We start from the raw sequence: 26,215 nt of genomic DNA, 5'->3' as shown, positions 1-26,215 counted from the left end.
GTCATTTTACTTTTTAATAAATGGACTAATTATGACTTCTTTTTTAGATAATTCTTTTTATACATGTCCTTATTTTAGAGGCAATTCCTCTGGTGGTTTTATTGTTAACTCTTTTTCAGGTAATTTTAAGTAGAAGATTTTTTAAACAAAAAATTAAATTGTCTAGACAAGCTTGAGGATATTTTGTATGTAAATTATTATACAATACCATGCAGATTAATCAGAACACAGATGTTATTTAATAAAAAATAATTTTATTTAGAAAAAATCATACCCATACAATTTGTAAATATCTAATAATTAATAGTTCCTCCTTTATTCTATTTACTTCACATACACGTTTTGGCATTAATTCAACAAATGTACTACTTTTTTTTATCATGAAATCATACTTATATTATTGCTTTAATGAGGTCAAATTTTGTGGTACATTTTTTACTATTACACAAAGATTTTCAATTGGGTCTAAGTCTGGGGATTGGGAGCATTGCCTGTCCATGGGAGCAAATGTTTTTTTACTTTTTTGGCAGAATGGCATAGCACCAAATCTTGTTGGAACACTGTGGCCTTGTGGGAATTTGCTTTTAAAATTGTGTCATGACTCTTTCCTTCAGAATCTTGATACATCCATCACTTTTTAACAGTTCAGGTGGTATCTATTTTGGGGTGGCCTTTTTCTATATGATCGCTAATTTTTGCTGTAATGCCCCTAGAATATCATCAGAAATGATTATTTTGTTACACGCTAGTTGAAAAAGGTGTGCTAAAAATTTTTATTAAACAAAATGTAAAAAATCGCTAAAATATCTATTTCTTTCTCCTATTTCCTTAGATAACTCTATAACTGTTCATTTTAGGAAAAGTTAAGAGAGGGATAAAAGTTTTGTTATTAAGTTTACACATAATACCACCATTGGTTGCGAATTGAAAAAATATGTTATTATTGATGCAAAAATAGCAATAACTGTCAAAAAATGCAAAAAAGAAGATTTTTTTAAAAATATTTATTCATAGGACTTTCAGATTTTGCCTCAAATAAATTTTTAATATGATAAAGCAGTACAAAAAATTTCAACAAAATTGGTTAAACAGTTTTTGCACAATAATTTTGCAATCCAGATTAAAAAAAAAATGCAATTTTTCCAAATTGTGTAGAATCTGAATAAACTCTTGATACTTGAATATTTAATCACATATAAAAGAGCACTTAAACTTTCAAATGCATTTTGAAAAATTTATATTAGTTAATTAGGAGAGTCTAGGAAATGTTTCAATTATACTTGCATTTTTTTACTTTTAAACAGATTGAATATGATTGTGAATTTTATCTAAATTAATTTTATAAAGCACAGCTTAAAAGTTCTCACAAAGATGCTTCTTTAAAACAAAAAAGGTTTTGATTTGTTAATTATATCCCGAGATATAAGTGATCAAAGTTGATGGCCATTGTGTAACTAAGGAATAAATTTACTATTGATAAATTAATAGTCTGATATTTAGTAATAATTTGTGTTTGCCAATATGATTTTGAACTTTTTAGTTTACAAGACTTCGATTTAAAAAAAAAGAAAAAAAACAATTTTGTTTGTTAAAATTGTAAGTATGTTTGAAATATTTGCTGGGCTGCCCTAATTAACCAATTCAAATTTTTGAAAGTGTATTTGAAAGTTTGATTGCTCTTTTATATGTGATTAAATTTTCAATTATCTAGAGACTTTATTTATTTCAGGCTCTACCCTATTTGGAAAAATCACTTTTTTAAAAATCTATTTTGCAAAATTATTGTGCAAAAACTGACTGATTTTGTTGAAATTTGTGGTGTTGCTTTATCATATCAAAAAGTTCTTTGAGGCAGTCTGAAGGTCCTATGTATAATATAAGCCTTCGAAAAACTCCAAAAATCTTGTTTTTTTTTTTTTGACAGTTTTGATATTTTTGTATCAATAAATCATATTTTTCGATTTGCAACCAATGATATTGCGTGTAAAATTTAATAATAAAAAGTTTTTTTCTGATCTTTTCTCTAAAATGCACAGTTATCTAAGAAAATAAAAGAATAAATGAATTTTTTTTTTAAACTTACCTTCTTTAACTGGTGCATAACGAAATAATCACTTCTGATGATATTCTGGAGACATTAAAGCAAAGAGTATGCCCATTTTAAAACAGATACCACCTGGACTAACATACCATCTGATTTAAGCAATGAACAAGGATCTTCAAATGTGAAATAACCCCAAAAAATGATTTTCTGGAGATGTTTAACTGATTTTGTATATGAGTCTGGTGATATGTTTTCATTTGATGCTTTTCTAACGTATGGAACCCTTTGCCACTAAACATAAAAAAGTGATTCTGTTGGAAAACATAAGATTTTTTCAGTCTCTTTGATCCAGTTAGCATGTGCTTTGGCCCACAAGGGTGTTTTTTTGCACATTGCTGGTTTTAAAAGCTGTTTTTTAGCTGGAAGCTTTCTTTCCAGCTGCTAGAAGTCTGCGTGTAACAGTTGTCATATATAAATCTGTTCCACTGGCTGCTAATTTATGATTTAAGTCCACAACTGATAATTTTAGATTAAGTTTACTTTTTCTCATTAATAACTGAACTTATTTTAGAGTAGCTTTTCTTTTATAGCCACATTTGCTTTTCTTTTGAGTTGAAAAAGAACCAGTTTCTTTAAATTATTTTAAAATAGCATTCACTGACTTTAATCAAACACTACACTCAGAAGCTATTTATCATTGTGTCATACTGGGTCGCTAAGAAAGGTACAGTTTTTGAATGTTTTCTTGGAGTTAACGTCCATTATTATATAAATTCAAGACCCACAGAACAAAAAATATGAAAATTTGATTTTGTAATAAAAAATAAAATAAACTTTCACAAAACATTATAAAAACATGAAAATTGCTAAATAACCAAACAATTTTAAATTACAATGGCAACTTAAAGAATAAGTTTGGTCAAACAGTGTAGCCACAACATAGAAATAAAGAAAAAATTCCCATATTTGGATTAATTTCCAAGCTACTGCATATATAAATTCTTTTATTGCTTAATAATTAATTAGTATAATGTGTAAAAATTTAGATTAATTAAAAATGTAAAACGTAGTTCTTCATTCCAGAAAATCTTAACTTACAATCAGTTGCAGTTTGTTTATGTTATTCTCTACACTTTTTTGTTTTTATCAGGATGTAGATTTCTTATAAATACATTTTATCATACCAGCAGCATTTTTGTAGGCCTATCTTTACTTTAAATAAGACAAGAAAAAGACAAGAAAATGTAAATATGATTAGTTTTTAAAAAAAGCCTACTTAAAAAAAAAAAGTAATATTTTAAATTCTTCTAAAGATGGTACCAAATTAAGAAGTAGAACAATTACAAAATAGAGAGTAGGTGATTAGGAATTAGTGTTTCATAGGTTGGAAGTAGTTGATTTTTTTAAATGTGACATTGTTAAAGTCAAAATAAAAGAATTGAAATATATTTATTTTTAGGGATTTTTTTTTAGTTTTATGATGTTTGTTATATTGAGATATTTTATTGATTTTTAAATAGCTTGTATTATTATTGTCTTAGTTGGTAGGATAGTATTTATATTGCTTGGTTTACATCTCTTTACACTCATCCACATTACTTTTGTAATTTATATTATTTTCTAATTCTACTTTTGTTATTTTATTTTCCTTTTTCCCAGTTTCCTATGTTAACCGAGGGATAACTTAAGGGTTTTATCTATGAATGATGCACAGATAAATTTTTCACTCTATATAAAAAAAAATAAAATTTGATCAATTTTTACTGGAAAAATTATTTATAATTATGTTGCACTTTTTCTATTCTCTGCTCTTCTTGGTTTGACCCAATATAATTACTCCTAATAGGGTATTATCAGTTTACTTGAGACTGAGATATTTTATTAGGATTGTATTTAAATGTATTTAATCCTTATGTACTGTATTTGTGTTTTCACAGACTTCTTAGGTATAGTTGTTTATATTGTACAACCAATAAAAACATAAAGGGGATATTATTCTGAAGTATAGTTGATTAATGAACTCTTTCATACGTGAATGAATGTTAATTATTTTAATGCAGATTAAAATATAATTTTTTTAACTTACTATTGTATTTCAATATAAAAAAAGGAAATAAAAAAAACTGATAATGCCTTTTGATTAAATGTTGATTTTTAAGGATAAATAATTTTTTTTTGTTTCATAATTAATTGCACTGTTTGTTAAAATAAAATACTAAACATGTGAAATGATATTCTGCAGTACATTATATTATGAATTGTTTCTTATTGTATTTTCCTATATTATAGATTTCAGAAGTTTTTTTTAGAAATTAAAGCTATAAAAATCAGAAAATATAATTAAAGCATTTTTTATGGGATTGGTGAAAGGGTGTTGAGGTATTGAGTTATACCTTTTGAACATATTTAATTAATAACTTAAAATAGTCCTCATGTGCCTTAATTTGGTGAGCCTGGGAATGAGTTTCTTATTTTTAATTCGATACAAGTATCTTGCCTGCTAATTTAACATTATTGCCCCATTAATCCCTTCCACATTAGAATTTTTCCAGCTAATAAATGCTCTCAATCTTTTAAACAGGTGATAGTCACTTGTTGCAAAGTTTGGACTGTGTGAAAGAACTACTGTGAGACATAAGGAATTTACAAATGGTTATTGTTGGGCAGTAGAGAAAATCCTAAGTTCCTTTTTTACATGTCAAAAAATCCTTGCATTTGGTCCCTGGAAACAATATTGTTAGATTACCATCTAACACTGATTTTTTTCAGATTCACCATGAGAATCTGCATTTATGGTAATTCTGAGAGTCAGAAAGTTGATGAAAGGTCCTTCTTGTCCTAGAAGACGTTGCTGTGATTCTTTTTTTCATATTCATATTCTGAATTTTTTATAAATATTTATGGTGTCATTGCATTGATTTTTGCTTGTTGTCAGGGGACATACTGCTCTGGTTATCGTGCAATCCAGAAAGTTATCTTAATCTTTATAACATACAAGTAATGTTTATCCCACAGCCACTTGATCTTTTGTGATTGCCTATTAACCCTTTCAGTATCTTAATACCAGCAGCTGATAACACAATATTTCTTTGAATATTTCACAAAGAACAATTATTGATGCAAGTGGACATTATTGTTCTTGAAGTTCAGTGATCAATAAACATCTATGCTTATAATTTCTTTCCTTGGTTTTTTGAATGATTTTATTGTTGGCAGTGGAGAGATTTCTGTTCCTTCTCAGTCATGAAGATTCCTTGTTTTTGCTTGAAATTCATGACATATTGTCATATTTTGCTTATTAATAACATTTTCATAACAAACAAACAAAAATTGGCAGTAGACATCTTCACCAGTTTCTCCTTATGCACAAACAATTCAAGCGACTTAAGTACCATGCACTTGGTGAAATTTAGGATTGTTGTGACTTGATTAAGTACTCTGTAGAACAAAATTATTGGAACTTAGTCCTGGTAGGCTATACATATGATGCTGACTCCAGCAGACCATTGCAGTAGCCCTTCTAATAACTGTTACTTTTCTCTTAGCCTTGCATCTCTACTTTATGATTACCTTTCGTAGTTTAAATGACAGTTAATTATTGATAGGAGTTAATTATTTAAAATTAAGTTAACAATATAAAGAATTAAGAGAACAGTGCAATATTACCTCTTAATTTTTGATAAATAAAAATAGTTCAGTGAATAAATATTTAAGTTTTGTTTGTATTAGCTTTTTTCAAATAAGGAGTCAGTTAAAAGAATATTTAAAATTTCAAACATTTATGTTTTATTAAAAAACAAAAAAAAAAAAATGATGATGAATGAAAAACAGTACCTACTCTTAAAAATAAGTTAAAGACTGGATTTTTTTTAGTGTTATTTTAAAAGTATTTCAATTTAAATTCTTTCATATTTTTTTCATTAAAAGTTGTTTCAAAAATTAATTTTAATGGTGCTTTATTTAAAATGATAACATTTGTATTGAGAGTGTTGTGGGGGTGTCTGTTTTGAGTAGTGGAAGAATTTAAATTGTAAGACAAATAATATTTGACTACGAGTATACCCATTTGTTTATTTAAAATTAATTGGAATTTTGAAAACCGGTAGAAGAAGAGCAGAGTGTTGGAGACCAGGCTGACAATGACATATTATTTGGTTCTCTGTTGACAGACTGGCATTCTCGCTCAAGGGAGAGAGTCAAATGTTAAAATGTTTGCTGGACGGGACGAAATAGGACCGGGATATTTGCAGACGCAAGCAGCTCTACGACGATACCTCACCACTCAAAAGGTGGAATTACCTAGATTGATGCCACCACAAATAGGTACTTTTTCATCACAACTTCAAGCTATTTCAGACAGACCTCACAGAGATACTAAACCTTTAAGCGGCCATGAAATATCTGTTATCCAATCGACACCCCCAAGTACACTCTCAAATACATCTACTGCTCCAAAAAAGGGTGGCCGATTTAGACCTGGTTGGTTGGAGACTTTTATCTGGTTGCAGTATGATGAAGAACAAAATATGATGTTTTGTAAGTATTGCAGAAAATGGAGTAATGCTGTGCCAGAAATAAGGACTTCATTTGTAGAAGGAAACTGCAACTTTAGATTAGAGATTGTCAACCATCATGATAAATGTAAATCTCATAAATTGTGTATGGCTAAAGAAAAAGATTCTATTTCTGTTAAGAAATAAGGTTGGATTATGCATTATTTAACAAATTAAAATTGAAATAGTAATATCTTTTATTGATTTTAGATTTATAAAAAGGGTTTTGAGTATGTTTTTTTGTAATATAAAAATTAATTTATATTTTGGTTTTTTGTGAAGTACAAAACAATTGAGTACAAATACCTGCCTTAGATCATACTCATTTATGAATTGTTAATAAAACATCACAATAATTACAGCCATTTAAAAATTTAATAGGATTCTGAATTTCTCCATTTTTGATTTTTAATCATTGTAATATTTTGTGATGTAGCTTTACACTCAGTATTGTTTTGGTACTGTTAAAAAAAAAACATTTACTGATTGCTTTGTAGTATGTTATTTATTACATTAGATATTTATTTTTGCTTCCTGTTCTTTGTTTAGTAAAGTTAATTTTGTTTGAGATGATTTCAATAAACTTTTATATTGAACCTTCAAGTGACATTAGATTCACAGATTGTGATAAGGTCATTTTGGATAACAGGATAAGAAATCAGTTATACCATAATGGTTTTATGTAGTATTTTCCCTCTGACCACCTAATGCTTGTAAGAACTTACAGGATTATTATTATTTTCTATCTACTTTACATGACTATTACTGCCTGCAGTTATTGATGGGTAAAGTATGTGTCGCTGAATAAGAAAGAAACTGGGCATAATGCTCATTACTTTTGATCAACTTTCTAGTACAGACTAAGGTTTATGTTAATAAAAGTGGATACATCAAAAAGCTTGGATTGTACCATACATTCACTTAAACTTTAAATTACTATATTGTTTAAAATTTTATTTTAAAATTCTAATTTCAAAAACTAAAGATATTGACAGTTGCAAAGTTTTTTCCTGCGAAGCAGGAAAGGGGTGGGACAAGCTTCAAAGTTATTACAAGTCAATGTAGAAGAAAGGGTAGATGTCTAATAGTTTATTTTTCTCAAATCTTGTTCATGAAGTAATTTTTTTAAACATATTAGCAATAAAGAAATGGATCTATTTCCTACAGGTTCTACTTGTACAGAACTAGTTCAGTTCAAAAATAGTTTCATGCTGTTAAGAATATTTGTATATTTACAGTTACTGGAACTGATAATACTTTGTTGATGTTAAATTTTATATTGTTGTGTAGATACATTCTTCTTAACCTTAATGTAGATTTGGGGTACCAGTCTAAATATTCTATATATACTAATGCTCGAAAACCCTTTTTTTGTTTGTACTTTTTTTAAATATGGATTTACATTCTATTAAATGAAGCACTGTGAAAAAATAAAATGTCAAATGGTATCTGAAATGTTTTATCGTTTTATAAAATGCTTTTTATTTAAAAATGTGAAAACATGTTTTATTAATAGTTTTAATGATAAAAGTTAACATTATCCATTTGTAACCAAGAATGGAATCTGAACATAAACCCTTTTGGATAATCTGTGCATTAGAACAATCTCACAATACAGTGTAAAAGGATGAAATCAGGTGAAATGGTAGTGTATGGGAATACTTTAGGGTTGAGAGTTGTTATTGGCTAAAAATGAAAAAGCAGTGACAGTGGTATAGTTTTGCTGGTCCTTAAGCCTATTTTATTCAGGAAGAAGTCCGCTTTAAACTAAGAAAGATATTTATGAAATCTGTTCATTATTCTTATTTTCCCTGAGCAACAAATGAACTTTCACTTTATTATAATAGTATTGACAAATGTGTGTCTAACCTGTCATATGTTGTAAGGAATTGATTTTTTAGGCTTGTTTTTCTTTCAAAAAGTAGTCTTGAGGCCAATATTTTAAAGCAAATTGGAATAAAAGGAAAATTTGTTCCTTCCTTCATTTTTACTAATAATAATAACTGAAATGATCTCCAGGTAAATTTACGTTTCAAACTTATTTATCATTCTTTTAACACTGAATATTCTCAAAAAATTAAATTGTATTGTTACATAATGATTGAAAATCATGTAATAATTAATAAGAATTTGAAAAAATAAGTTATCAAGACAAAACACAGGAAGCACAATGTTTTAACTTTTTTTTTTTAATATTTAAAAAAAAATATATATTAAAGATTATGATAGCTTTTTTTTTAAATTTGCATTTATATAGCAAATCTCATTTAGATCTTATGTTTTTAAAAATATGTTACTACATTTATAATGATTAATAATCAGATCAAACAGAATGGAGACTATTTTGTTCCTATTTTTGTGTTTTTTTAATATATAGAATATAAACCATTAGGCCTACTGGCATAAAATTTTAAAATTTTTTATCATTAATGAATATTTTGTTGTTTGTATTTATTTAACTGGTCATAGGTATATGTTACCCTTTTTTTTTTTTTTTTAATAAGTAACTAATTCTGTATATTTTTTTAATCAGATAATTTTAAGTGTTAATTGTTTACTAATGAATAGCACTCCAATAAAGATTGTCATATAATGTAACATTGCCATTTGTTTAGAGGATAAATAGCAAATGTTTTAAGAATTAAATGTATCTACTTTTTCATTCATACAACCATACTTGTATTTCATCAGTTACTCTTTTTCTTACCAATTTGTTACCAGCCTGTACTACTACACTAAATTTAAAACTATTATATTTTTAGGGTAAAATAAAAGTTATTAAATTTTAATTTTTTGAAATTCTACTGTTAATTAATAGATTTATTAACATGGCATGAATTTTTTTTTTGCCAAAAAAATTAGTATTTCCTCGTGCAGTTTTAAAAGTTATTTATTTGGTATTTTTGTGAAAAAATCTAGAAAACATTTTATCTAGAATGCATTATTTTATCTTTCTGATTATAATAATGGTAATAGTTTTATTATATTTGTACAGTTGATTAAACTTGTGAGTCAAAGAATGCCATATTTTGTCCATCAGCAATCTTACACGGACAATATATGAAACTTCCATAATTGAGTCATTTAGCATAAATTACTGAAATATTTTGGACTAAAGTAGCCTAATCATTTTTTGTGAATTTAAAATTCAGTACTGAATGATGAATTAAACTTACCTTCTGCCTGTAAGCCATCTGCTGTTCTTAAAATATTTACAAGGGACGCCTTATAGAGTGTATAAAGTACAGACCGTAGTCGTGTGTACATTCAGTACTAATTAAAATTATCCTGTATTAAAGATTAGGGATTTTAATAAACAACTTTTAGAGTAGATTTTAAATAAAATAAAATAAAAATCTCAGGTTTTCTACATCAGCATAAATATCTGCAAATGTATCAAGCATATCAAACAATAATTAATATTTTTTTAAATAGTTAATCAGCATTCTGCTCAGTACTGATGTAAGTCTCAACAACAATGTTAATTGGTTATCAAGAAACCACAAAGAAATCCTTAGTTTTTGAAAGTTTTTTATTTTAATATTACATCTTCTGAGATTTAGTTAGTTTTCTAAACAGAATGTTTTTGCTTATAATTTCATGATTATAATTGCTTTATGTTCAGTACTTATTGTTAATCTTAACTGAAAAATAAAATAATACAAACAAATTATATTTGTCTCAATTTGCTCTGTCTTCAAAATTTTTTTTAGTAATTTGACAAGTTGGTATTTACAATTGTCATCTGTGAACGAAGGTTCCATGAATTACTAGTTTTTCTTTTCCAGCACTAAATACAGTTACTGTATTTGAATTATTATTTTACATGATTTATTTTTTCTTTATTGGAAATAAGTGTAAATTATATTTATTGACTGAAGTTATGAATTCAGTTTACCTATTATAAATTAACTGAATGAAAAATCAGTAATGGAGTGTATTAAATTTTTGATAGAAATTTAATGTTTATGTTGAAACATTTTAGCTGGACTGAAATGTTATAAATTCTTTAATATTATTAACTTTATTTAGTATTTAATTATTTGTTAAGTTTTAAAAAAAATATAATTATGTATAAAATCACTTGCTATATTAAACATATGTTTATTTTAAAAAGCATATGTTTTATTGTATGTATAAGGAGTATTACTTTGGGTCACATTTTTTTTATACTGCTCCCATAAGTGCTGCTGCAGTTACTGGGTCTCCAAAAAGAAATATATAAAACTTTTTTTTCAGAAAGTGGCCTCTTTTGATTGCTCACATAGATACTTTTATGAAAGTCATTTTGTGATGGTAGATCTTAAGATGATAGATTAGCTATCTACCAGCTTGCTTGTAGTCTTAATATTGCTTTTACCATAAATGATCAGAATGAATTTCCTTTTCATTTATCACTGCTACCATCTCAACTAGAGCTTTGTTCTTTAAAATTTATAATTGCGTATTCTATTACCAATAAACTGGGTTAGGATAAAGAGAATATCATAAAATTAATAATTGATATTGATGTCATTAAAATTTATCAGTACCTTTAGGCAGTTTAGAAATAAAGACTAAGTAAATCTAAGTAAGACTAAGTAGTTTTAAACTGTAAAACTGAATTTCAGCTAAACTGCCTAAAGGTACTGATAAATTTTAATGATATCGATTATTAATTTATTGATTTAGTTTTATAGTGTAATAAAGATTTACTTAGTCTTTATTTCTAAATTAGAATAAAATACAGTGTTAAGTAAAGAATAAATTTGCTTCATTTTATTAAAGTTTGCAAATGAACTCTTTAATTTCCATTGCTTTTGCTGTGTTTTCAATTCATTTTAAGTTTTCCAGTTTATATTGAAATCACAAAATCTATAAGGGGTGAATTGCTGAAAGAAACAAAATAAGATTTTTTGCTTGGATTAAAAACAAAAGCAAAATTTACATAAAAATGACATACATAAAGGCTAAACAAATGTTTGTTTCCTGCTCATAGAAACTTATATAAAAGACAATATGTTTTATTATAACTTAATTGCTTATATATTTTTGTATTTTTCTGTAGTATTGTTTAGGCTCTCAGTAAGCCTCGGAATAGAATGTTTATCAAAATACTTTTTTAATGTGTTATAGAAAAGGCAAACTAATTTTTGTTTATCAAAAGACTCCCATTAACTACCTAATCGGCAGAAAACTAGTGTTTTTCAGTGATATTTAAGAATTTTGAAAAGGAATGTTTATTGACTAGTATTTGAAAAATATTCCTTTTATATGGACTCCTATTTTAATTCAATTCACTATGGTTGTATAGTTATGTACTATGCAATGAGTTGTGTTTGAAGTTTAAAAAATATGCTAAATGCAATTTTGATACATTTATTTACCCTAAGGCATCATGTTCTAGGACTTTTACCCTTGCAACATGTTCAACTCCATTCTCTTCTGTTTCCTACTGGAACATATAAAAATCTGTTATCTTCCGGTTATATCAGTTGCCTCAAACTTTTTTTAGCCATTCTTTATACAGAATAAATGCTGTAATGAAGCCATATCAGCTTGGGAACAGAGATTTTTGTGAACCAGAGTACTCCTAACCATAAGATCGAAGGGGACCTTTGATCTATCTGGCTTAGGAGGCCTCTACCAGTTGTGAACCTACTGCTGTCATTCTTCAGGATCATTTAAGTATAGCCCTTCTACCACCAACAAGGGCCTTTGCTCCAAAGGTGGAAGTATTTCTTGTGTTAGGTATTAAATTATAACGGCAAGTATAGTGATTAAGAGTGTATCAAGATAGTAAAATAGGATGATCATTTCGGATGAAAAATTATATTACATGCAGAATGCATACCAAACAATAGAAAAATTGTTTAAAAAATTTTTCCACGGTCCAAAAATTGGTTTGTGTCTCACTGGGGCACTGTGGATAGGATGATAATAATATGTTAGCTCAACATCATATGTACTTGTTAATTTTTTTTTTTATTCACTCATAATTTATCACATACATATAACACAAATGCTTACTAATAAAATGCTGCATTATCTCCTAAAAATTATTAATACTAAACAAAAAAAAAATTATATGTTAATAACAATTGTAACTATTTTGTATAAAGTTGTAAAAATATATGTTCCCAAACAAAATTGTCTTCATGTATTGTGATTTTAATTATTATGATATGTTAAAAAACAGTCTTTTTTATGGTGGTGACACAAGTGGACATTAATTTTAATATATCTAGAAAATGTTTTAGCATCACATCTTGTTAATTTGAAACACGTGATTTGTTTCACAAAAGAAGGGGGGGTCAGTGTGATACAGTCATGTCTCTTTGTGGTGTTATAGGTGCTGGATCTTTTTTCTTTTTTAGTTTTAGCTCTTCTTCAACTTCATTTTGTGGCCAGCTTCTTCATGTAATGATGGATTGCACATACTTGAATAAAGCTACACTAATTCCTGGTGTAGCTAAATTGGGCAAGTCCCAATTTAGCATTTTCACCTCCTGAACAATTTCTTTTATTCAGCAACCAGGAATTTACAGTTACTAATTCTAGTTAATGGTAAAACAATCTAAAATGTAATTTTCTGTTTCTTAAAATATTCCTATACCTACCCGTCATGCTGTCCAATAAATCAGTTAGTTCCTCCCATGTATCTATTGTATACAGTAACTACAGGGTGTCCCATATAAAACACAACCCAACCTTGTATTGGTAGGTATTGAAATAATAAAAAGGCATGTGTAAATGTAAATGTAATTTTTATTGTTACCATTCATTACCTTACATTTAGAGTAAATGTTGGAAGTGGCCGCCATCTTCTTGAATACAAGCTTCAATTCTTTTTACAGCGTTTCTTGCAACTTTTTTCAAAGTTTGTTTGGCTGGATATTTAATACAGCTTGTTCAAAATTGACTTTCAAGTTTTCGTGGTTTGTTGCTGTAGGCTTTTTCTTTGAGGTAACCCCATAGAAAAAAATCCGCCGCAGTCAAATCTGGAGATCTTGGTGGCCACAAGCCTCGACCAATAACACGATTACCAAAGAATTTCTCAACGAAATCAGAAGTTGAACCTGCATAGTGCAATGTCGCACCGTCATGTTGTAGCCAGCAGTGTCTGTCTTCCTCTTCCAAAAGTGCAATGAACTGAAATAAAATATCCTGATATCGTTTTGCATTAATAGTGAACTCGAAAAAAATAGGACCGATTATTTTCTTCCGCGATATCGCGCACCATACGCCCAACTTCTGCGGGTGTAATTGTTTTTCGTGATAAACATGGGGATTTTCAGCACTCCAAATTCTACTGTTTTGGCTGTTTACGTAGCCATCCAAATTAAACCATGCTTCATTTGTGAAAAATAACGAATCGATAACATTAATTCCCTCACGCAGAAATCGACGGAACCATTGACAATATTGTAGTCGTTTTTCTTTGTCGGGCTCAAGAAGTCGATGAACCGTTTGAATGCGATAAGGTCGTAATTGTAATTGTTTGGTCGCCCGATGAACAGTTGATTTAGACAAATTAATTTCAGCAGACAAACGTCTGATCGATTTATTTGGCGAGGCGAGTAATCGGTCTTTGATTTCAGTGACTGTATCTGTATTCAACACTGACGCCGATCTTTTGTGTACCTTTTTATTAACAGAACCAGTCTCTCTAAATTTTGTAACTAACCTTAATACTGATGTTTTGGTATGAGCTGGTTTATCTGGGTACTTATGGCGAAACAAATCTTGCAGTGCAACCACTGATTTCATACTGAAGTACGACTCAACAATGAAAACACGTTCATCTAGCGAAAACACCATCTTTTCTCTAGCAATACACTGAACGTTATGATTGCATTGTTGTTACTATCGGTAGTGTTCTACTGCGTTGCCGCGATGTTCAGATGTTGGACGAGTCCATTTCAGTAACGTGTAAGGGAGTAAGCTTGACTCCCTTCATGGATGAGTGATTGATGGGTTGCGTTTTATACAGGACACTCTGTATTTGGGGACATTTGGCATTAATTATTTTGTATTCTTTCCTATCATACCATTTTACTGATGTTTTAGGTTCTTCTACAGATTTTGAGGCCAAAGTTCTGTTATCTATCCAGCCTACTGCTGATACCTCTACTCCTTCAATTGTGGTAGTGCTCTCTTCAGAGTACCCACAAGGCATTTTGTTCATATCCTTTTCATTATGAAGTTTATTGCCAGGAAATCGATTTCTGTGAAAGATACCCAGACCATGGACCTGCCTCTTTTCCAGTTCCACTAAAAGAGAAATAGTTATTTAATATTTATCAAATTATAGCTTTTAGTGACAGCTGCTCGAAATCATTTGAGAGTGTCTTACAACTATATTTGTTCATGGTCCTATCATTCTCTCACTTAAGCTCTAAGCTGAGGATCATTTTTTAACCCAGTGTATACTTTTACATTGTTTGCAAAACCACTTACTCCAGAAAAAACAGAAAGTTTGTATTCCAATCTGTTTGGCTTTGCAGGCATAAATTCTTTTAGAAAATGACTCACATTTGTAGCACACATTTGCTCTTTGATAACAAGTGACTTTTCAAGAGGTACCAAAGCAAACCTCTCATTAATAGAATTCATATATGGCCTTAATTTATGAAGTCTCATCATGCCTAAAATCATCATCATTGAAGTTAAGTATTTGTTGAACTTTAAAACATTACAGTTATACAGAGTGATTTTTTAGTCCTATTACCCAATTTTAAATGTAATTTAAGAAAGGGAAATTTAGGTGAAATAAAAAATGTATTTGTTACTTACAAAAGAGATTTAATAAAAAGCTATTACTTACATAATTGTTAAAGAATATGCTCAAAATGCCCGCCCCTTGCGGTTATACACGCACGGACTCTTTTCAGCATATTAGCAGAAACCTTTTTAAGAGTTGCATTGGAAATATTTGTGATTAAGTCTGTAATATTGACTCTTAAGTTCATCAGTAGTCTGAGGATTGTTTTTGAAGGCCTCGGACTTTTTATAGCCCCACAAAAAGTAGTCAGGAGATGTGAGGTCTGGGGACCTTGGAGGCCATAAGCCCTTGCTTATTATTCGATCATCAAAGAACTCTTGCAGAAAATCCATGGTTTCTCAAGACATGTGGCATGTAGTGCTGTCTTGCTGAAACCAGCAATACTGTTCTTGAGGTTCCAGGAGGGATACAAATTGGTGCACAATATTCCTGTATACTTCACCATTTACTGTCTGTTCTTAGAATATGGGTCCAACTATACGATGATGAGATATCCCACATCACACACCAATTTTTTCAGGATGCAAAGATTTATCTTGTAAAGCGTTAGGATTTTCAACTGCCCAAATTCGACAGTTTTAACTGTTCATATAACCATCAAGATGGATCCAAGCTTCACTAAAGACCACTGTGTTTAAAAATTTGATTCCGTTATCATTTACGAGAGACCTAAACCAACGGCAATATTGCAATCGCTTATTTAAATCTGGAGGCTGAAGCTCTTGCAACTAATCGTACACTATACGGATATAATTTCAATTTTTTAGCAGCTTTCTGAACACTTGAATATGACAAACCAACTTGCATGGAAAGTTTTCGTAAACTTTTCCATGTAGAATTGAGCAGTCTTGTTTTCACATTCTCTAAAACGTCATCTGTCAAGCGAGTTGGCCGACCACTATATTTTCTGTCGCAAACACTACCTGTCTCTCGAAATCGGTTTGCTAGCCTAGAAATGGTTTTTTTTTCTGGCAAAGGAACACCAACAAATTTAATTTGAAATGATTCTTTTACACTCGCGTACAATTTCATAGCAAAATATTGTTCAAGAATGAAAACTCATTCTATGTTAAAAGACATTCTGTTTGTAACACGACCGGAAACTGCACAAAAGTTTACACAGCTCAAGGAGAATCAACTCGCACTGCCGTATCTGTACCGGTTGAGTAGCGCTATCAACTTTGTGTCACAAAACAAAATTTCCCTTTCTTAGAAAAAAATTTAACAATTGGGTAACAGGACTAAAAAACCACCTGTAGTTTCAATTATTGCTCTATTTCCAAGAACTTCCAGTAACTTTTGCAGTTAGGAATATTAATTAATGGCATCATAATATAAATACCTAGAAGCTTTTTAAGTCTCACAGCAACTTTTTCATTTGTTGCAAGATAAAAAGGTTTATTAACATCTAATTGTACACTGTACTTTTACAAGTCTCATTAAAAATATGCTCTAATAATTCACTAAAAAAAATTAAAAATTGCCAGGATGTTAGAAAATTAAATATTTGTGTTGGTAAAGTACTTGTCCCAGAGAATTCAAAATCCCCTTTTTGCTTTTCCATTTTGTTTTTCTTCCAAATAACATTTCTAAATTTTATAATACTTGGTGGTTTGGTAGAGTCTGTTACATCTTGTCCATTGGTAGGCTGCTCTGTAGCATGTAATTTTCATTTTGTATCTTTTCTGTTTCCTTCATACAACTCATTCTAAATAATTTGGCTCACTGGCAGGTGCCAATCAATTCTGATTGATGGTGATCACATCTTTCCAAGTTAGTTACAGGTACTGAGGCTAAAATTTCTGATTCTGATATTGGCAGTATATAGGTAGGAAGTGGAGTTAACTGGGTATCAGATTATCTTCACTATCAAATTTGTTATCAAAGATATAAAGTTCATCATCACTATCCATGTTGTTGCCAAAGGTATGTTTACCATGGCAATAATGTCTTCATCTGACAGAAATCTATTGATATTTTTAATATTTTACAACAGAACTAGTTTAAGAAATGTAGAATAAATGAAATACATAAAATTCAAAAAACAAAAATTATGAATAAATCTCAGAATGACAGCAGAAAACATGCTGTAAATGTAAATGCACGCAACCAGTTAGTTTTGTAAATAATCAAACATAATGTCAGCTAAAAATCGAGTACGTACTGCACAGTGGGTCTCACAAGGTACAAATACTTTTCAGCAAATATCTGACGATAAACTAAAATAATTAGAAAACAAACAGTTCACACTAATTTTAAAACATATCAAATATCAGTTATATTTTTTAAATTGCAGTTAGCTTTGGAATAACCACAAACACAAAAACTAAAAAAACAATTTTTACACAATAAGCTGTTACTATGCCTTCTTAATATAAAAGGTATGTAGACTGGCAATTACCGAGACCCAGCGAATGATTCATGAACTAACATTTATTGTTCATGCTTTGGGTATTAACAAGGAACGTCATGATGAAGGGTTAAGCTAATCCAAAACTGTGCAGTGACAGAAGGTTTTCTCTCAATATTATGATATTTTCTGCAGATTTAAAGGTCTTAAAAGCACCTTTATCATTTTGGGGTAATTTGTGACTAGGAATTTAATCCTTCCCTCTCCCATTCATCAGTTTCTTATTGCTTTAATTCATTTCCAAATAGTTAGAAAGTATAAAAAATAAGACTATTAGCAGATTTTAAAATATTACAGCATTTTGTATTGTTCTTATCTCTTTCTATATCAATATTTTTCATGTTTGAAGTTTGATTAGTTCTTCCAGTATTATGTAATCGTTTCTACTGCAATTACCTTTGCTAAACAAAACTTCATTGTATTCATTTTTGCAACATTTTAAAACTTATTTATTTATTAGAAATTGGTAATAAATTATGGTAGGTTGAAAAAAATCTGGTTAGAATGGTAGAACGTACATAATTGAGCAATAATGTTCAACAGCTTAAGCCATTTTTATTCTCTGTTGTTCATTTACTGAAACTGTAAATGATTGATGTATTATATTATGGGTTGGTATGTGATTGTAAATCCTCACCTAAAAATAGAAAACTATAAATAAAAAAAAATTATCAGTGACCAATATTCTTGTTTACTTAATGCTCACAATATTTTGTTATAGAACCGTGTAGTAGTTAGCATGTTACTTCATTTTGAATATATTTCACCTACTTATTCATTATGTGTAAGATTTGTAGATTAGTACTTTACTGAATACTGTATTTTTAAAAATTCAAGTCATGTAATTTATTTGTATAGCAAAAGTGGTACAACTTTACAAACGTGATATTGTGTGATTCAATATTGTTATTTAGTACTGGGATGCAGTGTACTTCTGTATTAGCTGATTGGTTGTAAACAGTGTGTGAAATGTATATTAGGCCTAGTTTCCCAAGGAATATATTTTTTTCTGATCAAAATGTAATAAGAAAAAGATGGTAATGGTAATATAATTATGGAAATTAATTTTATTGTGTATAAAATCTGTTGTTTTGAAAATGTATCGGTGTAACGATATTAGTGTCAATCATTTATGTTTTATTTCTTTTATAAACCACCTTTTCATATAAAGTTTTTGATCGAATCATTTTTTGTTAACATATAAGATTAATGCTATAGTAATGTGATATAAATAATGCAGGGATTATCTTAGTCGTAGTATGCAATAATATGATTAATATATTTTTATGTATAATCTTGAATATAACATAAGAAGTGGTTTTGTGAGTATGAACATTTGATAAATGAGTGGAAGGGTTTTCAAAATGAAATGTGTGAAGTTTTATGACTTTTTTTATGAAATTATGAGCTCTGCTGCTAAACTGCTGTGACCATTAACTCAAGTTTTATCATAAATAATGTTGTATTACTATTGTTGATTTATATTAAGCAGTAATAGCATTAATTGAGGAGATGGATGCAAGAAGGCTGTAAGTCATGAAAGTAGAAAGTAGACTTTTGAGAAAATCAGTTCCAAAGTTTTGCAATATGCATAATTTTTTGTACTGTATGTTCATTCACGATATTAATAAAAAAAAATTGATTAATTATCTGTTTAATAGTGTTCATAAATCTAAAACATTGAAATTTATTTTTTCATAGTAAGTATTTTAAAAATGTCAGCCGACACCCTTTTTGTGCAGAACAATATTTTAATACATTTTGTTTTGTACAGAGCAGATTCAATAAGAAATTTTCATCAATAGAAACACCTTTTTTTTAAGAAATTTAATGACATAGTTACCACAATAAGTTGAAGAAGCCAAAGACAAGCCAACAATAGTGTAACTCATTCTAAAATAAAATTGTATAGAAAATAGGTAGCCTTTTGCAAATGGTTTTGGAAGTTAAATTATTTTATTGCTTCTTCCCATTGTTTGAACAACTTAGAACAATCAGTAACATTAAACAACTTCCTAAATAGAGATATTTACTCATCACCAGTGTATATGTTTTCTATGATTTTCTGTCTTTTTGTATGTACACAAAAGTTGCAATCATTTTGACCATAGCTATGCCCATGAATTTGAAAAATGTTAGTAATTTTTATGAAAAAATAATTCAAAATGCACAGAAGCAGACTATTGTAATATTCTTATTCTGCTCCCCCACATTATCAGACAAAAACACAATTTCAGAACAGTGACCATTTTTATTTTTTACCCTATAAAGTCAAACAAGCTCAAAGTCCCACTGTATTTGGAATCTTTTTTTTTTTTGATGCTGTTTTTCAGTAGCATTACATAATAGAACAGCTAATATTATGGCAACACATGTTGAAAATATTTAGCCATAACGAGCACTTTAGAAGTGGAAGTTGATACTTAACTTTGATAATGCCAAGATTTGGCCATTGTCAGATTTCAAAACTAGAACTTTTTAGAACCCAGTTCCTTGGAGTGAGAAATTTTTTTCTTTACAACTTAGCTACACACAATAAGTTTTGATTGAGAGTTAGATTTGTTTTATGGGAAATGTTGCCAGGAGTTTGTTGAAGCTATTTCTCTGTTGAAAAACAAAAATTTTCATACATTTGTTTATGGTTTTTAAATGTCAGAAGCATATCCAAAATACTTAAAAGCATGGTACACACATTATTTGTAATCTCTTTTTAGTTTTCTTGTTATAGTACTCTTTAAACTTATCAGATAACATTTTTATATTAAGAGATGGGTTTTAGAAATACAACCTTTTAGATTTTCTGGCACTGTAATAGGACTTTACATTGGGAATGAAAACTTTGTCAATCGTGGACCATATATGAGGCTAAATTTTATTTGGTCATTTGGCTTGCTTTCCTCTTTTATCACCAAAATTAATGGACGCTACTTTACATTTTTCTTGAATAGTGTAGCCTTTTTTCTGATATTTGGGGGGTAGATAGATAAAATAAATTAACACTCTCGAATTCTTTCCTCCAAGATGGAAAGTGAGTATTTCCACAAATAATTATTGTTTTTTATTGGAGTCTAATTTTTCAGTTTTCTTTTCTTTCTGAATTACTGTTTAAAAATAAATTTTGCTAGTTCATGAAAAATATTAAATTTTACTTAGATCATTAAAACCTACACGCTTGCTGCATTTTTTGTGCAGCCATTATCCACATGTTGAATGACTTCTTGTTAACAGTTTCACTTATGCTGCTAGTTTAACTTAACCGTGACTGCCAGTTCACTTCACGTTTGTTTCTTTTCCATTTCTCTTCATTGATATAGCATTTTTTTACAAGATCACTGCTTTCAGAATCACTTAATAAATAATCACTTTCACTAACTTTTGTAATCACAGCAACTTATAGTTTTGCATATAGTCTTGGTTAGACTACTAAACAAACGCACAAAGGAAGTTATGAATAAATGACAGTTACTTTTAAAATTAAATAAATAATAGTACCAACATAGTACTACTTAATTTATCACATCAAAATAATGAATGTAATTTACATAAAAGTGCCTTAATTTGGTGTTATCTGATATCCTTCTTGAAAGAAAAAAAACAAGTCATATTAATCTGCTTTCAAAGTTTGATGTAAAAAGAGCTTATGATAAAAAATTCTTAAAGGCTCAAGATTCATCAATTTTCAGGATATGTCAATGAAATTTAGTGCACATTATATGACATGAACTAATTAGAAATAAACAATTTTACACAAAAAGAGCATCACACCTTTCTTGCATCTATCTCCTTAATTGTAAAATGATTTTTAGGTCAGAAAAAAACTTTTCTTCACCAATTTTTATAGTTTATCTGTATAATTTTACTAAAAATTATTAATACAAAGTTTTCTAGGCATATTTCTCTTTTTAGTGCTTGAGTGGTACACAGTTAATTAAATATGTTAGTAATTTTTTACTTGTTGCTGAAAGCTTTCTGTTAGTATTTTGGTTTGCCATTTTTTAGTACATTACATTACACACAAACATATATAAGAAAATGTTTGTTTTTTAAATAAATAAATAAAAGAATTTTATTTGTTTGTCTACATTAATGTTATCCCCTTCAAAATAGTCCCTATTAGATATTATACACTTATGCCAGTGCGTTTTCCAATCCCTGAAACACTTCTGGAACTCAGTCTTTGGATTAGTATTTAGCTCTCTCAGCGATTCGCTTTTAATCTCATCTATGTAAAATGACGGCCATTTAAGATTCTCTTTATTTTTTGAATAGAAAAAAGTCACGTGGGACCATGTCTGGCAAATATGGTGGCTGAGGTATCGTAACAATGTTGTTTTTGCCTAAAAATTGACAAACAAGCAATGAAATGTGAGCAGGTGTATTATTGTGGTACAAAAGCCATGAATTGTTCCACCACAAATCCAGCCATTTTTACGGATTGCTTTGCACAAATGGCCAATTGATATCTCAACATCATCAGTGACTTCTCTGATTGTGATTCGGCCTTCATGGATAGTCATTTCTTTCAATTTTTCCATGTTTTCATTGGTTATTGATCTGCTAGGGTGTCCAGGGTGCTCATCATCTTCAGTGTCTTTACAACCTTCTTGGAAATGCTTATACCACTTGTAAACCCTTGCTTTACTATAGCAGACTCACCAAAAGCAGTATTTAACATTTTTAAAACATTATTACACTTTATTCCATTCTTATAGCAAAATTTAATACAAATTCTCTGATCCATTATATATACAAATAAAATATCGCTGATTGTAACTAAACACATACTATCCTTTTGACAGCTGACAACAAACTAAACATCCAATATGGCTAAAAATGTACAGAACTTTTCAGACATTTTACCAATACAACAACGAAAAAATTCTGAGAATCGGACTAATACAACCCGCAAAATTTCAAAATTCTCATTACGTTTTGAACACAGCTCATATATAAACATTTTTTGTGGTATAAATATGTAAAAAAATGTGTTCAGTTAATGAAATCTGTACCCAAGTACTACATGTCAACAGCACTTTCCTTTTTGCATATATACTTTTTGAAAAAGGTGTTTTTGCACACATGTAGGTGCATGCGTGTATCAAGAGTCTTTTTTGAGTTGCTCATTTGTTTTTTGTCTTGAAAACAAGAGAATTTTTACTGAAAATAATGATTCTTCTGAAGTAAAATATTAGTGTGTAAGCATTTGCCACCCAGATTTGTCAGAAAGTGTAACAAATTGATATTTTGTGGAATAAAAACACGTTCTGTTCTCTATTCTTAAAAAACAAAATAAGATTCAATTTTCAGTCAACACTTCTCAAAGCAAGAAGTGTCTGCAAGTTATTGACAGTTTCCCCAACTAAAAACATTTTTTAAAAGGTCAGTGATAAGGCATGGAATTTTTGTTTAATAAATATTTAATTTCTGATTTTAAAAATATACTATTGCCTGAATTTTTTTTTTTTAATTATGTGAATTATATATATACTATGAAGATATGAGTGAGTTTATTTACTATTGTATTTATTTTTTCTGTTCTTAGTAGTGTTTTCAGAAAATTATTATGGTAATTGTTATATTTAAGCAATCTATATAAATTTATTCGAAATTCTTAAAATTTTTTCCTTTATTTTTAATAATTTGTTGCAAATTATCTTGTTCTCAAAAGTTTGTTAAATAGTCAAAATTTAAAAGTTTTTTGTAGTAGCTGTTCTAAGAACAGTAAATTTAAGAACTATAACTATGCTATAATGTATAAGAAAGAAGTAAGGAATATGTACAGTATGAAATTTTGTGTTACACTTTATTTTGTAGAGCCAAATTTTACAAGTTTTATAAGTATTTTCTAAAGCTGCTAAATTGCGTGCTATTAAGATTGTATGATGACTATTGTGACTATTTTGAATATGTCTATTACAATTACTTTCTGATCTATTACTTAAATGGTTGATTGGGATGGAATAATTTTTAACTATTTGTGTTGAGATAATTTTTGCTTTTTGCTAAATGAAGGACCCTTAAACCAGCAAGCTTTAGAACAGCGTATACTGTTCTATATTAATTTATTAACAACTTGTTTAGATAGCAAGAGATGTATTTACATTTAAAGAAAACTTAGGAAAATATAGTTTTCCTACAAATAGATTTTTTATATAAACAATTTCCTAGCTCTGTAACTTTTGAGTAATATGTGGACCAGATCTTTACCATCATTAATTCTAAGCTGAATTAATTGTGTTTTAATGATTATTTCAGCAATAATGTGCTTTTAAAAGATGAAAAAAAAGTCTCCATGTAATGTTTGTTTAACGATAAACAGTTTTATACAGATATAAAAATATTGTCTATGACATCAAATCACTTTGTATAGAAAATAAAATTGATATTTTAAAATTAGTTGCATATTTTCCATTGTCTATTATTTCTAGAGAGAATAAAATACATTCTGACTGTGTAAACTGCAGTCCACCATTTAAAACATCAACCATTGTAGGCAGTAAACTACTTTTTGGGACTATAAATTTATTGCTTTTTTAGAAGTTTAATAGCTTATATAGTATTTCATTAAGTACCTATAAAAAATTTGAAACTCTACTGACCAATGAAAAAAAAAGGTTTATAATGCTGAAAACTAAAACATATAGAGAGTGTCACCATGAAACAGAAAGAATTTCAGGACAAGTTCTACCTGTGAAAATAATGAAAAAAGTTTCTACAAACATGGGTCTGGAAATGCTAAATCAATGAATTACGGCTGGCGAAAGATTTTGTGATTCTTGAGCAAAGAGTGAAATAAAGCCTTTCTGAAATTATAGGAACCCAAATTAAGGGGTAAGCTTGATGGTTTCTTATGGTTTTGGTGTGACAAATTGATTAAAACAGGTTTCATAACTCTATCTGCAGTGGTTTTTGAGAAAACTAGGCTACAATGTAAAAAATTATGGTGAAAATCCTGTTTTCTTATGTTTTACATGCAATAACTTTACTATATGGGAAATAAGTAAGTAAAAATTTTAAACAAAACTTGTAGGGAATTTAATTCTGAACAAAATAAATAAAGTCGTCTAAAAAAAAAAACAGGTTATAAAAAATTAATTTTATTAACATCGAAATATCTGAAACGTAGCTGAAAAAATACATTAATTCTTAAATGTAAGAATAATACTTTTAACATCCGAGAGTACCTAGAAATAAAATCATTCAACAAAAGTAAAATAGTAAAAACACATTAAGAAATTACTATTACAACAACTGTTCAAATGCCCTCCTTCACTGTTAACAGCACTCTGCGCTCATTTTAAAATTTCTTCAGTGGCTCAAACCGTATCTCAATTATTTCGTAGAATTTCAAATGTATTGAAAATTATTGTCATCAGTTCTTTTGTAATTATCTTTTCAGTGTATACTATCGATTTCATCCGTCCACACATAATAGTCCATTGGCATCAGATCAGGTGATCTAGGAGGCCAATTAATTGGTCCTTCTCGCCTGATCTAGTTGTTCCTAAATGTTACATTCAAATTTCTAACTACTTCATAAAAATGTATAGGAGCCTCATTGTGTTGAAAAATCATTTCTTGCCTCGTTATTAGTGGAATGTCTTCTAAAGCTAGGGCAGGTTATTTTCTAAAGAAAATACTCATTTCCCATTAGGAGACCGTTTAAAATAAATGGTCCAATCATATGCTTATCAATAATACTACACCAAACATTAACAGAAAATCCATATCGAAAACTGCTTTCTACTGTGGCATGTGGATTTTCAAAATCACAGTGCAAGTTATTGATTTTATCTCTTGCAAATGTTGCCTCATCAGCAAATAAAATAGAACTTACATTATGATTTTTTTCTCGAAGCCAGTGACAAAACTTAGATGCAATGCAAAGTCGCCAGGCAGTAAGTTTTGAATCTTCCGATATCAGTACACAGGTAGAAATTTTCTTTGTTAAGTATTCATCATACTGTACTGCCCGACAAACCAATCCGATTTGAAATTTATTTAGTACTAAGCCCCAGGCTATGTTGTACTTGCTTTGCTGTATGAACATTTACATAAAGAACCAGTTGTGCATAAACAATAGAAAACTGAAACGAAGGTTTTGATTTGGAATCTCCTATTAGGAAATCTTTCTTGATATTGCATTTTTGCAGCTAAGAAGTTACCATTGCAATAACCATAAATAAAAATTATGTTAACATATTCCTTATTTGAAAATTGAAATGAAATTTTGAGAATGCGCAACACAAACACTTCAACTTCACACACACACACACACACACACACACACACACACACACACACACACACACACACACACACACACACACACACTGCACAATTGACTACAATTTTTAAAAGTGTAAAAAACTATTCACATTCTGTTGACAAATTTTGATTGTTGATCAGCTGTTAAAACTACCAACTTTGAAATTAAAAAAAAA

At 29.1% G+C, this 26,215-nt stretch overlaps 1 protein-coding gene across 15 annotated transcripts in view; it reads left to right on the top strand.

Moving 5' to 3' along the window:
• Positions 1–26,215, top strand: part of LOC142334408 (modifier of mdg4-like) — a 288,350-nt gene that overhangs the window by 54,505 nt on the left and 207,630 nt on the right. The window contains exon 4 of one of the 15 annotated variants that reach the window (XM_075382399.1): positions 6,214–6,830. The exons of 13 other annotated variants lie outside the window; for them this stretch is intronic. In XM_075382399.1, the coding sequence (XP_075238514.1) occupies positions 6,214–6,744 (531 nt within the window). In that variant the 3' untranslated portion in view covers positions 6,745–6,830. Of the gene's footprint in view, positions 1–6,213; positions 6,831–26,215 lie in introns of those variants that run through there. One more of the 15 variants, XM_075382391.1, reaches the window with a different exon arrangement.

Source organism: Lycorma delicatula, chromosome 1 (assembly GCF_047948215.1).
Source record: "Lycorma delicatula isolate Av1 chromosome 1, ASM4794821v1, whole genome shotgun sequence".
Classification (NCBI taxonomy): domain Eukaryota; kingdom Metazoa; phylum Arthropoda; class Insecta; order Hemiptera; family Fulgoridae; genus Lycorma; species Lycorma delicatula.
This window is presented reverse-complemented; position numbering and strand designations above follow the sequence as displayed.